Source organism: Gallus gallus, chromosome 3, assembly GCF_016699485.2.
Source record: "Gallus gallus isolate bGalGal1 chromosome 3, bGalGal1.mat.broiler.GRCg7b, whole genome shotgun sequence".
NCBI classification, from domain to species: domain Eukaryota; kingdom Metazoa; phylum Chordata; class Aves; order Galliformes; family Phasianidae; genus Gallus; species Gallus gallus.
In genome coordinates, this window is record NC_052534.1 from 62,349,399 (window position 1) to 62,363,099 (window position 13,701).

General features: G+C 36.7%; 1 protein-coding gene across 2 annotated transcripts in view; it reads left to right on the top strand.

The window, feature by feature from the left end:
* FAM184A (family with sequence similarity 184 member A) overlaps window positions 1-13,701 on the top strand; it is a 63,236-nt gene that overhangs the window by 8,762 nt on the left and 40,773 nt on the right. For both annotated transcript variants that reach the window (XM_004940268.5, XM_040698630.2), the window contains exons 2-4: window positions 8,862-9,716; window positions 11,366-11,501; window positions 13,363-13,544. In XM_004940268.5, the coding sequence (XP_004940325.1) occupies window positions 8,862-9,716; window positions 11,366-11,501; window positions 13,363-13,544 (1,173 nt within the window). The remainder of the gene's footprint in view (window positions 1-8,861; window positions 9,717-11,365; window positions 11,502-13,362; window positions 13,545-13,701) is intronic.

The window sequence follows — 13,701 nt, forward strand, 5'->3', positions numbered from 1 at the left end:
TGTGTGTGTGTATTTCTAATGGGCCTGAGTTCACTGGTCATGCGAGAAAGTTAATTTTCTGCTTTCAGAAAACGTAGCTTTGCAAAGTTGGAAGCAGTAATAACATGTCCTCTTACTGGACAATATCAAAAATATTAAAAAAGTGAAATGGTGATCGTAGATGTACCCAAATCAAGTTTTGGTGAACGTGGCCTCTTAAAATCTTATTGTAGTCCTGACTGACATGCTGTGTTGGGCTCTCGATTTGCTAGTAATTCTTCAGCCTCTTCTGTTCTCAAGCATAGAAAAGAAATTCTTACAGGCTATTACAGGAAAGGATAACGCTTGTTTAAGTGTATTGAAAGGATGTTTTCTTGTCTGGAAAGCATAAAAACCAGTAGCTTGTCATATCATTCAGAGTAGTCTCAAGCTTATCTACAATAACTGATTTTATTAAAGAATATTAGAGTCATATAGTACTGACGTAGGTATTTTAGTGAAGTCTGTGCCTGTACGTGCTTCTCTTGGAAACTTGGTAGCTCGTGTGACGCTTAGCCTGTCTGCTGTAATGGAATCATCGCCTGCTCGTTGTTTCAGTGTTTCCGTGAAGGCGTGGCTGACCAGCCTGTTACTGTCCGCAGTACTGAACGCAGGGCTCGGCTCGGGCCGCCAGACTGTTGCTGTCCGTGGTGCTGAGCACAGGGCTGTCTCATCATTTTAAGTTTACTGCCAGTGACGTCAGGGACGAATCATTTTTGTCTGCTGTTATGCAAAGCAGTAGATTACCCTGTTATCTCTGTAGAGACTCAACTTTTAAAAGTACAGTTGTCCAAAGCTTTTACGTAGTCTATGTCGTGAGCTATTACAATGATTACACTGAGTGCTGTGAACGTAAGTACAATGAATTATTTACCTCAGTGTAGGTACCTTGTTGTTTAGCATTGGCTTCTACAAAAGAATGATGGAAAGATGAAAAAGTTAAACAAAGAACTAACACTGATATTTTTCCATGTTGATTAGCAAATTAAGGTATGTTAGAGAATATTAAAGCAAACTGCAGTGTTTTATTCATACTATCAAAATTCTAAAAGGTGATTTCAGGTTTGAGTTCCTAAAACTAATGTAGGAAATATTCTACACAAAACTTGATGATTTCCTTCAGGATTTAGCTTCATCTGAGTCTTCTGAAAGAATTGCCTTCCTACCTTATGAGAATTTAGAAAGTCAGAAACAAAGTTGTCTTGTCAAATTTATTAAAAGAAAATTTGCTGTTTCTGAAAGTTACATAAAGTCTATTAGATTCAAAATTCTTCGTAGCTCTCGAAAGAAATGAGGAAAGTGCATCTTGAGATATTATCATAGAATGGCCTGGGTTGAAAAGGACTGCAATGATCGAGTTTCAACCCCCCTGCTATGTGCAGGCTCGCCAACCACTAGACCAGGCTGCCCAGCCCAGAGCCACATCCAGCCTGGCCTTGAATGCCTCCAGGGATGGGGCATCCACAACCTCCTTGGGCAACCTGTTTCAGTGTGTCACCACCCTCTGTGTGAAAAACTTCTTCCTAATATCTAACCTAAACCTCCCCTGCCTCAGTTTAAAAATATCCCGTCTTGTCCTATCACTATCCACCCTCGTAAACAAACCCCAGAATTATATAATGCTTTAAAAACAGTTATTTTTATGATTAATCAAAAAAGGTGTTTACCTTTTTTTGTTTTTTGCAAGCTTTGAACTTAATATTCTGCTATGTGTTTTTGTTTGTTTTGCAAATGGCAAACTAATGTTATCTGCTGAATGTTAAGTCAGTTGCTCAGCTCTGAGAACTTGTCCATGCCTTGCTTCAGAGTCCAAATACCCACAAACAAATGCAGTACAGACATATTAGTTTAAATTCCCCTGAGGCTTTCTGTACCTGAAAGGTTTTGTTCAATTATGCAAATATTGAAGAAAAAAATATGAGAAAATGCAGCTCAGTGACTAAAGCTTAACTTGGAGTAGTCCTTTGGCCTGTCTTGTTTTTCTTGCAGTGAGGTCTAATCATATAGCAGATGTGTCAACCATATTCTAGTTAGATGATTAGAAGTTAAATGTGTTTCTTTCTCACCAGGAGGCAGATTGCAGAATTTGTACATCTGTCACTAAATCTTTTTTTACTGTTGTTGGTGCTGCAGTATGCTTCTCAAGATTTAACTATCTTAGCAAATAGCCTAGAGCTAATTGTGATTTGTAGTGGTTGTGTGTGACATAACTTGATTGTTAGAGGTTAATATTCCAGAACCAAAAAGGGGCTTTAATTGGATGATGTTAGCAATTATACTGTGCCTTGCTCAGCCCAAGGACATTGGGTTGTAGTGACAAGTATATGCTTAACTAGTCTGAAGAAATAGTTGATTTTTACCTGTATGTAGAATGAACACCTAAATTAATCTTGTTCATTAGACGGCTGTGAAAGATTACTTTTACAAGTCTGTCCTTCTGTCATAGTGGAATTATTTGCCCTTTTTGATCAACTCCTATGTGTTCTTAGCTGTGAAAATAAGCATGCTTGAAGTCATCTGATTAGTTTGACTCTCTAATTCACTTATCTAATTTTTTGCATAACAAATTGGGGATGCATGCATAGCTGGTCTTGTACTCTTGTGTTTGCCTTCCTAATGGGTGGGTTACCTGCTGAGAGTCCCAGGAGGCTGTAGCTGATGCTGAAACAAATGAATTTCCTGGCAGTTACACCTTCACGTAATGTATATCATTCTTATGCTTCTTTTCTAAAGAAAGCTACATTTCTTTGAAACAGAAACTATGTAGTACAGTAGACTGCATAGCCTATTTTTAGCTTAACTGTCTCTATTCTTAGACAACTGGAAAAGAAAAGAAGTTGTATTTACTATACATATTTCACTTCTCAATATGTCTTGTATAGAATGAGGGGTAGGGTATTGATTAGAGGGCTTCAGCTCATTTTATGTCTATCTGGAGTACAGTATAGTATTAAGAGATGTGAATTTTCTTTCTAGTGCAGCTTAAGAGTTTTATAAGGCAGCTTGTATTGCTTTTTTTTTTTTTGCAGATGTTGACAAAGGATTGAAAAAATATGTAACTTTTTGCATGGTCTTAAACTCAGGTTTCTTTAGCTTGTGTTGGTCCTTGTGTTTTCTGATGTGTTTTGTTTGTTATTGGAGTAGAAAATAAGTTCATTTCTTAGTAAGTGCAAGGGAATGTGTGATTACTTATTACTTCGGTAACCAGTCCATTATTCCTTTCTATTTCTTTTTGCAGTGTTTATCTTCAAGGATGTTTTCTTTTGTTATTATACATTACTGTCACTGAAGTTTCATTTTAATGACACTGCATTTAATTTGTTGGAATCTCTTCATAGTGTCCTACTGTGTTTTGTATCCTTATAGTGTGATAGGAGACTGCCTAAAATATAAGAGGTATATTAGGAACTTATTGAAAATCCTGTGGCAAATTAACAAGTGCAAATATTTAAATTTCTGTCTGAAAAAGGAAACATTTATGAAATGCACTTAGCTCTGTTGGTATGTATATTGGGTTTATATGACAAGGTTTTGGTTGTGGGGGGGGTGCTGCAGAAGTGGCCTCTTAGTGCAGTCCAGTAGCTACCCCATGTCAGATGAAAGCCAGCTCCAGAAGTTTCAGGCTGCTGGCCTAGCATGAGCAGATTAAAGAAAGGGAAAAACTGTTGCACAACAGCAGATGGGAAAGAGGAATGAGAAGATAAGAACAAATCAGCCCTGAAGACAGCACGGTCAGGGCAGAAGGAGTGAAGGAAGTGCTCCAAGTGTGGAGCAGAAGTTCCCTGCAGCCCATGGAGAGACCCATAGTGGAGCAGGCTGTCCCCCTGCAGCGCATGGGCAGCGTGTGGAGATCTCCACATGCAGCCCACAGTGAAGCAGTGAATGTGGCTCAAAGGAGGCCACAGCCCAGGGAGAGTCCCCATGGGAGCAGGCCCATGGGCTACAACTTTGGCCCAGGAGAGGAGCTTGCAGTGAGGCAGAAGGGCTCAAGCGGCTGCCACCCATGGGTCCCCATGCTGGAGCAATGAGATCCTGGAGGATGGACCTCATGATATGGAGCTGTATCAGAGCAGAGCTGCAGCCCATGGGAACACCACATGGGATCTGTTGGGGAGGGACAGCATCCCATAGGAGTGACTCCATGCTAGAGCAGGGGTAGGGAATGACCATGGGGGACTGACTCAGGTGAAGTGTTATGGACTGTCCACAGCCCCTGATCCCATGCCCTGCTCAGGAGGAGGAAATAGAAAAAGATAGGTGAGAGGAAGGTGCTTTTTATTCCTCACTGCTCTACTCTGTTAACAATAGGCAATAAACAGCATTAGACTTTCCTGCACCTAGTCCCTTTCCTATGGCCTGAAAGTAATTGTTGAGTGACACCCTGTTCTTATCTCAACCCGCAAGCTATTTCATCATGTTTTCCTTGTTTTGTTTTTTTTTTTTCTGTTGAGGAAAGAGAGTGAGAGAACATCTGTGTGGCGCTTTGCTGACCATTAGTATTAATCCACAACAGTATTCATTGAGCTTGCTTGTATTTAATGTTCCTTATCATAAATAACCTTTACACTTTAACAGAAGAGGTTTTCTTTTTGAAGATGTATTATACAGTCTTTCTAACCCTTAAGCTATAGATAGGAAACATCCTCTTTAAATATAGGTTATATTTAGGGAAAGAACTTCCTAAAAGTAAACGAGAAGGGAAAGCTAGGTATCAAAATCTTTCCTACTTATTAGAACCTTTCCTGACTGTGGTAGGGGAAGAGGAGTGCATCAATTACTAGAGATACTTGCACTTAATGTGTGTGTGTATATATAATCATATATATATGTATGTATATATAAAGAGTGCAATTAAATACATGTACATTGTTTACTTATTTGCTGGCTAAGCTTGAAACTTTGAAAAAGTAATTAGACCTGAGCAAGTTTATTGTCTCAGTAAAATGTTTTACTCTACAAAGTAATTTTTTTTCTATACTGTCTCTTAAAGTTAAGGTAACATTCATAATTCTACAGAAGAAAAAAATGTTTTGGAATCTGGATTGTCCATAGAATAGTCTTTAAAAGTGCTTCACAGTAATTTCTTGATATTCTATGAATATATTCTTTGTATATAGCTTACTTGGATCATTCTCAAATCTTCTGTAAGCTGATGGATTATTTCGCAGTATGCCACCATTTTAGATTTTTTTTTGTTTCCTTTTTATTAAAAAAATAGATTTTTACAGTAGTAGTCAGAACTGGGCAATTTCATTTGAGGGACTGAATGTATATGTAAACTGACATGTGCATCATACAGACCTGTGTGCCTCAAGGAAAGAGGCCTTGAGCTAATTATTTAACATGAAGTTGCACGCAAATGTCTCCACTTAAAAATATATTAAAAAGTAACAAATTCTTGCAAGCATGCTTAGAAGTGTTCCCTGATTTAAGATCTTCAGGACTTTCTTAACTGCTACATTAAAAAAAAAAAAAAAAAAAAAAAAACCCAAGCAGCACCATTTGCTGAAGAAATTAGAATTCTTGATTTTTTCCTTTTAATCATTCGATATCATATCAGCTCTTAGAGATTTTGTTTGCTGCTTAGGATAGTTGTTGATGCCCAAAACTTGAGTGCCTGATGAACATCCTTCTTTGTCTGACCTTGGTGAGAAACTCTGAACACATTTACTTACATACCTTTGTATGATTAATCTCTGGAACAATAGGATTTAACATCTTGCAATTAATGTAGAATGAAATACTGTAATAGTGCAGATCTAGCAAACTGTTACAATTAAAATATTCTTTGATCATTTTGTTCTTTGTATTTATTTCCCCAGTCGTTGTCCTGACTCTTCCACTCCTGATTACCCTCCCCCACCTCAAAAGAAAAAATAAAAATGAATGTTATTCTGACTAGTTAAGATAATTCTAGCTTCAGATACCAATATTAGTGAGCATTTCCACAAAAAATATTTAAATGAAAGGGCAAGACTTGTTTATTGCATGCTTAGTTATTTAAAAATGATGTGGTTTCAGCTAGACCATACATAGATAAATTAAAACAAAACAAAAAAAAAAGAGCTTTTCATGATGAGTATGTAGTGAAAACTAAATGGTTGTAATCATGACGCTTGGGATGGTAAGGCTTAATGTAGAGTTAGGTTTGAAGGTGAAACAGTGTAATAAAATTTTAGCCTTGATTTATATTGAAAGTAATGAACTAATGAAGGCTTGAATGATAAAACAGGGAAATAATCTTTTTTTTTTTTTTTTTTTTTAAGACTTTGGTTTGTTTTTAGTCTAAGAACTTAATTTTCAGCTGGAGTACATTTTGAGGGCCGGGGAAGGATTTCATGTTCTTGCCCTATTTGGATTTCAGTGCAGTCAGACTGGTGTAGTTGGACTAGCTTTTTTGGAGAGATGCTGTTGGAGGGAGATGCTACAGCTGCAGACTCTATATGTTGCTTCCCTGTTTGTCATATTGTGCACCTAATGTGCTGGCCCAGCAATTATGAGGGCTTGCAGTAGACCAGATGACTAATGAACAAATGCTCTTTCTTTCATTATTTCAGTGGTGTCCAAGCAATCCTGGCCTGAAGTTCTGGGCTTAAGGAGTCTTGTTACGCTGCCAGCAACACAAAGAACTGAACTGACAAAGCATCTGCATTTACAGTATTTTTCCTAGGGAACAAAAACTCTTTGTAGTTAAAAGAATTTTATTTATTTATTTAAGAAAAGTAAAAATAAAGAAGATATGGACATGCATAGGTTTTGGTGGGGAGGGACATACATATTATGATTTTTTTAAAAAAGGGGAAAGTGGTGTGTGTGTGTCTGTGTGTTAGATTTAGCAATAACTTGGGTTTCTCCGTTGAATGCTTTGAGCAGGGTTGTCTCTTGATTACAATTAAAGAAAAATATGTCATTAAAAATGTAACTTCAATTATTATATGGAAAAAGCTTCGGAGTTTATCTGATGGAGTTTGGTGCATGACTAGTAATAATGACTTCAACTTTTCTATTTGTATCCTACTTTTATCTGTAGGTAATGACTTGTCCTTAGGAAAGTCTTGTTATTGTTTCCCAGCATATCATAATAGTTTCTGTGTTGAACAGCTCAGTTCTCTTTTACCTACTGATTGAGTAGATCAGACTTGTTGGTCTGTGTGTTCCAAATCATTAATAAGTTATGCATGAACAATTTGTTGTTGGCATTGTAGTTTTGTTGCAGCTTATTGAAGAGAGGAACAGTCTTGGGGTGTTTCAAAGCGGTGGCTGAAGCATCAGCATGCACTGGCAGCAGCACCAAAGTGTATACTGAGAACAAGCTGGATGAGACTAAATGTACTGCTCTGTCTCAGGGGTCCATTTGTTGAGTCTGAAATGAAGGTTTACCAGAGATACAAGATTTGTTTGTGCAAGACATGTTAGTTTGTTGTTTTTCTAAAAGGTATCAGTTCCTATTTCCATGTTAACTTCAAAAGAATAAATGACTCATTTGTTTTTATATTCTCTGTGCTGCAAAATTTATTTGGCACCTAATACTAGTATTAAGAGGTGAATTATGTATTTTTAATTGGAAAAACATTCATTCTATCGTGACTTGAATTCTATCAAGTTGATGGCCGGAGCAGATGACCCAAGTGAAACTGGCCATGTAAAAATATAATATCTGGTTTGTAGCTGAAAATTTTTCTTAGCCAAATAGTCAAATGTCTTTCAGCCACAGTTTCAAATGGTGTTGTTTGTATTCTGTGTTGGTGCAAGGCACCAATGCTAATGCAGAAAAAGATTTCCTTAGTTATACTACATGTGGTAGAGCTAATCAGTGCTTGATTCTTGGCATAAAAAGGTCATTACTGGTTTTGTTACTAATGCTATTGTAGTTCTGTGGTCTGAATCACATAGTATTTCATTAGACTCTTATTAGTTATGCTACTGTTTTGTATAAAAGGTATTAAGACCTTTAACTGACAATCTCATTGTATTTTTTACAGTATGAATAGTTTCATCGCTGATGAATTTGTAAGCATGCGCACACATCTGTATGTTTGCGAGAGCTGACTTTTTTATTTTGAATTACAATGTTGTGCAATTGATAGATCTCATGAGATATATGTGGTTACTCTAAAACTTTCACCCAGTGTTGAGTAGTTTTGCTGGCTTCACAACAAACTTCAGCTGCTTAGCTTCCTTGGTTCCCCAAGCTGCTGTTTCCCTTTTCTGTGACTGACTAGCTGGAAGGTTAGCAAGCTTATGTAGCTAGAAATGTTAGATCTTAGGAGATTTGGATACACAGGTTGTATAATAGATAAGCTGTCTAAAAGTAACTTGTATCTGGGCAGCCTATTGGTCTGTAAACCAAAGCAACCAGTGTTGGTGTTTTAGATATGTGTAGAACAGAATAGTTAAGAATAGTTAGCAGTTCAAAAGGAGGAATTTAAGGTTTGGACTTTATTACTGCAGGAAAAGAAATTGGAGCATATATTGTTTTGTGTGTGTATTTTCTGTCAGAAAACTTCTGTTCAAATTTTATGTTTTGTTTTTCATATGTATAATGTGCTTTTTTCACCACTGGAATTTACAGCAACCACAAGTATATAAAGGCAAACTTTTAATCAGCAAAATTATAGATTGCAAACTGTAGAAAGCCTGTTCCACAAAATGTGTAAGATTGTAGTGTCTAATACAGAATTTATGCATTCAAATTCATAAGAACATTTGGTGTTTCACTTGTATCAGGAAAACATGCCAGATTGTCAAAGTAGCAAAGTGCCTAGGGTGCTTTTAATTTTATTTTTTATTTAGCAGTTAGTCAGAATGCCTTTTCTGAGTATATTATTGTTTCTTATTTGTAGGTAATATATGCTTTGAACACTAAAAATGATGAACATGAAGCTGCTATCCAAGCCCTTAAGGATGCCCATGAAGAAGAAATTCAACAAATTCTTGCAGAGACAAGGGAGAAGATCTTGCAATACAAAAGCAAAGTTGCAGAAGAAATGGATCTTAAGAGAAAGATCCAGGTTTTGGAGGAGTCACTAGAGGATCATAAAAAAATGAAACATCAGGCCTTGACAGAATTTGAAGCATATAAGGATAGAGTTGAAGACATGCAGCTTTGTGCAGAAGCCCAGCATGTCCAACGTGTAGTGACCATGTCAAGAGAAGTAGAAGAGATTAGAAAGAAATTTGAGGAAAGGCTACGAAGTTTCATACAGTTGCAAGTGCAATATGAAAAGGACAAGCGTTCAGCTCTGGAGGACTTAAGAGCTGCGCATAGGCTTGAGATTCAAGAGCTTCTGAAGACTCAACAGAATCAGAATGCAACCTTGAGTAAGGGACAAGAAAAGCTAGAGGAACTGCACAGACTGGAGCTTGAAGACTTGAATAATAAAGTTGAGGAATTGAGACTGGAAAGAAAAAAACTCATTGAGGATTATGAAGGTAAACTCAGCAAAGCACAGTCCTTCTATGAACACGAACTTGATTCATTGAAAAGATCCCAGCTTTTTACAGCTGAAAGTCTGCATGCTTGCAAAGAAAAAGAGGTGGAGCTAAGGAAAGAGTTTCAAAACCAAGAAAGTATTTTACGGAAGAATCTGGGAAAACTTAAAACTGAATTGCAAATGGTCCAGGATGAAGCTGCCAGTCTACGGGAAAAATGCCAAAAACTTCAGGTGGCTCTTAGTACAGCAGAAAACAATGTTCAGGTGAGGTTGATCATATGTTGTTCCAAAAATGAGTTCATTTATTTCTTCCCTTTTCCAGTTTAGGCTGCCAGACTGTTACATTGAGATGATTGGAACATGAAAACTGAATTTTCTGCTACTCATAATTGTTTTTCATCCACTCTAGATATTTTATTTATATTATTTAATTTTCCCAGACTGAATTAATATATATTTGTTTATATTCCAGTAGACTCCAGAAAGCCCAATCGTGGGAAAGTTTTGTTCTCCTTATACAAGCAAAGTGACTTGCTTTCCACTACATACAAACAGAAGTTGGTTGTTCCAGTCGTATTACCCAAAGTGCAGTATACTGGACAGGATATTCAAAGACATTACCACTTAGGGAACAGAAAAAAAAAGTCTTGCACAAGTATGTCTTCCTTAGTTCTTCATGTAAATTCATCCATGCCTCCCAAAACAAAAGATTCAGAGTGGGAAGGAGGATGCTGGTGACTGATAATGTGAGTTGTTATGCTGATAAATTGAAACACTTGCTAGAAAAGCTGAGAAAAAGTTGAGAAACAGCCAAAAATATTTTACAGAAATCTAGTAGAACGAACTATAAGTAGGATGAATATTCTGTATTCGGTGCAGCTGTGATGGTAGAGATCATTGCTGACTATCTGGCCAAAGCATCCAGAGTGTTAAGAACAGTAGGTTTTTGAGAAGAAAAAAAAAAACAAACTTTCTGGATGTTAGCATTGTTAGCTTTATAATAAAAAGAACCTTCCATGATGTTTTTACAGACAGTAACTGAAATGCTACATATGTTTTCAGAGTAATTTTGAATCTGAAGTTGCTGTTCAATACTAATGTTTCTTGTCCATAAAGAAGGGCAAGACATCCCCAACATACAAAGACAGGTCTTTTGGTCAGCAGAGAGACAGGACTATGTATGTTGTCCTTAAAGGAAAAGTTCCTGTGAAATATTACTCATCTTTTTTAACTATGCTGAGGTATAAAGATCACTGTGGAGGAGCTTAAATATCTCACTTTTGGCAGTTTTAGTAACTCTCATGTTTCCCAGTATCTTAAATATGCTGGTTATAGTAATTCTGGAAGTATCCAGGACTTCATTGGTTTGAGCTGAGATATACCATCAACTTTTCCTATTTATAATCTAATTCCAGCCAATCCTTTGGACTGTTTTGCTGTCACCTTGTGTAATGGCTATAGGTAAAAGAAGACTCCCTTCTTCCTGTGTCAGAAAATGAATACAGGATTGTCTTTTTTCCAGCCACCCAAGAGTCTTCCAAAAGTCCATTTCCAACTCTGTTTAATTAAGCAGATTGAAAACTGCTGTAAACATGTAATGTATTCTTCAGTTTGAAGAATGCTGAGGTATCAGAAACCAGGTTTCTCAAATGGATCCTGAAAATTCATGTGCTGTGTTTATTTTTCATATACACTTTTGAATATTACTGCACTTTGCTTTATGCTTCCTTGTCATGCCATATATCTTCTATGTTTTTGGAAACGCACATCATGAATATGACGGTAATATTACAAGATTTCAGCTTGTGTTAAAATAAAATTTGTTTGCTGGCAGATCTTTTCTGTACATTTTCACCTAATGCTCATTTCAATGTTATTCTATATAGTTAGACATTATACCATGTTTCCTATAGGTTCTTCAAAAACAGCTAGATGACGTGAAGGAGGAGGAGATGTCATTGCTAAGCAAACATAAAGAAGTGGAAAGTGAGCTAGCAGCTGCCAGAGAACGCTTACAACAGCAGGCCACTGATCTTGTTCTCAAAGCCAGTATGTATGTTAGTAATATAATCTAAAAAATGATCTTCATCTATTAATTCTAGCATTTCTTTTTTCCTTGAAGCTTGTGGAGGTTTAGCATTCCTAAGGGCTGTTTAATGCTCTTCATATAATCATAGAATTGCTCAGGGTGGAAAAGACCTTAAAGACCATCAAGTCCTACTGCAACCTAACCATACTACCCTAAGTCTAACAACCCTCCACTAAATCACATTTCTGACAAGTTTTATTAACTGTTTTGATATTGCATAGTTTGCACTTAGGTTTTTTTTTTTTGTGTAATTTGTACACAAGTCCAATGTTTTACTTTGTGTGCTCTGTATATATCTTCTAGCCCTTGAATCATCTTGCATTAACTATATGTCATGATTTCATGACACTATACTTGTATAATATGCTTCTACATATGCTTTATATAATCACCAAAACATTATTCCTGTTTCTCTATCCTTTTCATTTGCTTTTTGCTTTCGCTGAGGCAGTGGTACTTTGCTTTACTCCTGCATTCAGAAGATATGCAGTTTACTGTTTAATAAATTTGTTAGGATTTTCTGTATAGCTGTTTTCTTGACTTCTCTGTGCTTATTAACATATGGAATGACATATAAAACGGTTTAAGACTTGACTGTACATGTGTGGATTTTACCTTATTAATATTATATGTGTAGCAAACTGTTAAGTAATTGGGCATGGACTTGAACTAAAAATAAGCTCTTGGCTTATCTTTGGCCTTATTCAACTAGAGCAATCATAGAAACATCTGATTATTTTCCAGAAGTTAGCAAAAGCAGCAGGCCCTTTCCAAGAGTTGGTTTGGATAAGATCACCTCCTTTTGAGGCCTAGGATGTTGCCAGACTGGACCAATTGCTCATAGAGACAGAAAATACTTTACAGCATTAACTTGCAAATACTGTAAAGTTACTATTACAAATGGCTACATGTGGCCTAGCCCTTGAATGTTGTGCATAAATTTGGCCTGTATCAAGGCTTTATTTCTGTCCCTCAAATAATGAGGCAGTTCTACAGATGGGGCTAACTGTATGAAGCTCTCCAGACAGCAAACGCCTAGGACATACGCACTATATATGTAAGTACTTGGAATAGGTTAGGTTTTATATTTTGACAGTATAGAGGCCATCTGAGACCCAAAAACTGCAAGGTCCTTCTGGATGTAAATAGCTAAAAGGAATAGGTTTCCTGTTAAGATGATCTAAATCATAGCTTTCAAATGTGTCTCTGATCCTCCAAAAAAAAAAAAAAAAAGCATCAAAAGCAAGCCTCTGACCTGCAAAGATTTAAGTCATGCCTTTCTATAGCAAGAATGAGTTCTATTGAATCTTTAGCCATAGCCTCACAGCAAAATGAACAAAGTGGAATTCTGTAACTTCTACGTTGCTTAGGTGCTATAACTCACGTGCTGATTAAATTGTGAGTTTGATAACACATCTTTGCCACTGGACTTCAGTGTTTTGTTTTCTTTTATGTAGCTTATTTTGGGGTAGCTTATTTTGGGGTAAAAATATGTGGTTTTAGGTGGGGTTCGTTCTTTGGGACTGATTGTGCATGTTCTTAGTCCTACCTACTTCTGTGTTCTCTTGGAATCAGTATACAACTTTGAAGCAGAGAAACTGAAACTAAAAGAGCCCCAGCACCAAAGCCTCTGCAATTGTTGGATGTTTTAACTATAAAAATAAAAGAGTAAAATGGAGGGGAAGGTAAGCATTGCAGTGAAGATCATGGAGATCCACATGAAAATTTCCACTAAAGTTTTTCTAGAAATAATTAGTGTATGAATGTGTACTTCATTTACAAGACCAATGACATGAGGGTTTTAAAGAGTTTTGTTTTTAGGTCACATTGGAATGCTTCAAGCTACCCAAATGACACAAGAAGTTACAATCAGAGATTTGGAATCAGAAAAGTCAAGGTTAAAAGAAAAACTGTCCCAGCTGGAAGAGGAAAGAAACTTACTGCAAAGCAAAACACAGAGTCTGGATGAGCGACAAAGGCAACAGATTCTGGCCTTGGAGAAGGTTAGACAACTTATTTTATTCAGCTGAATAAAAGCAGAAGACTTACATTTATAAGGAAAAAGTGATTATGTTTTAGTTTTTAAGTTTGACCTGGTTTGGACCACTATTAGTTTGTTCCAAGTGTACCTCATTTTGCAACATAGAATAACTAATGCAG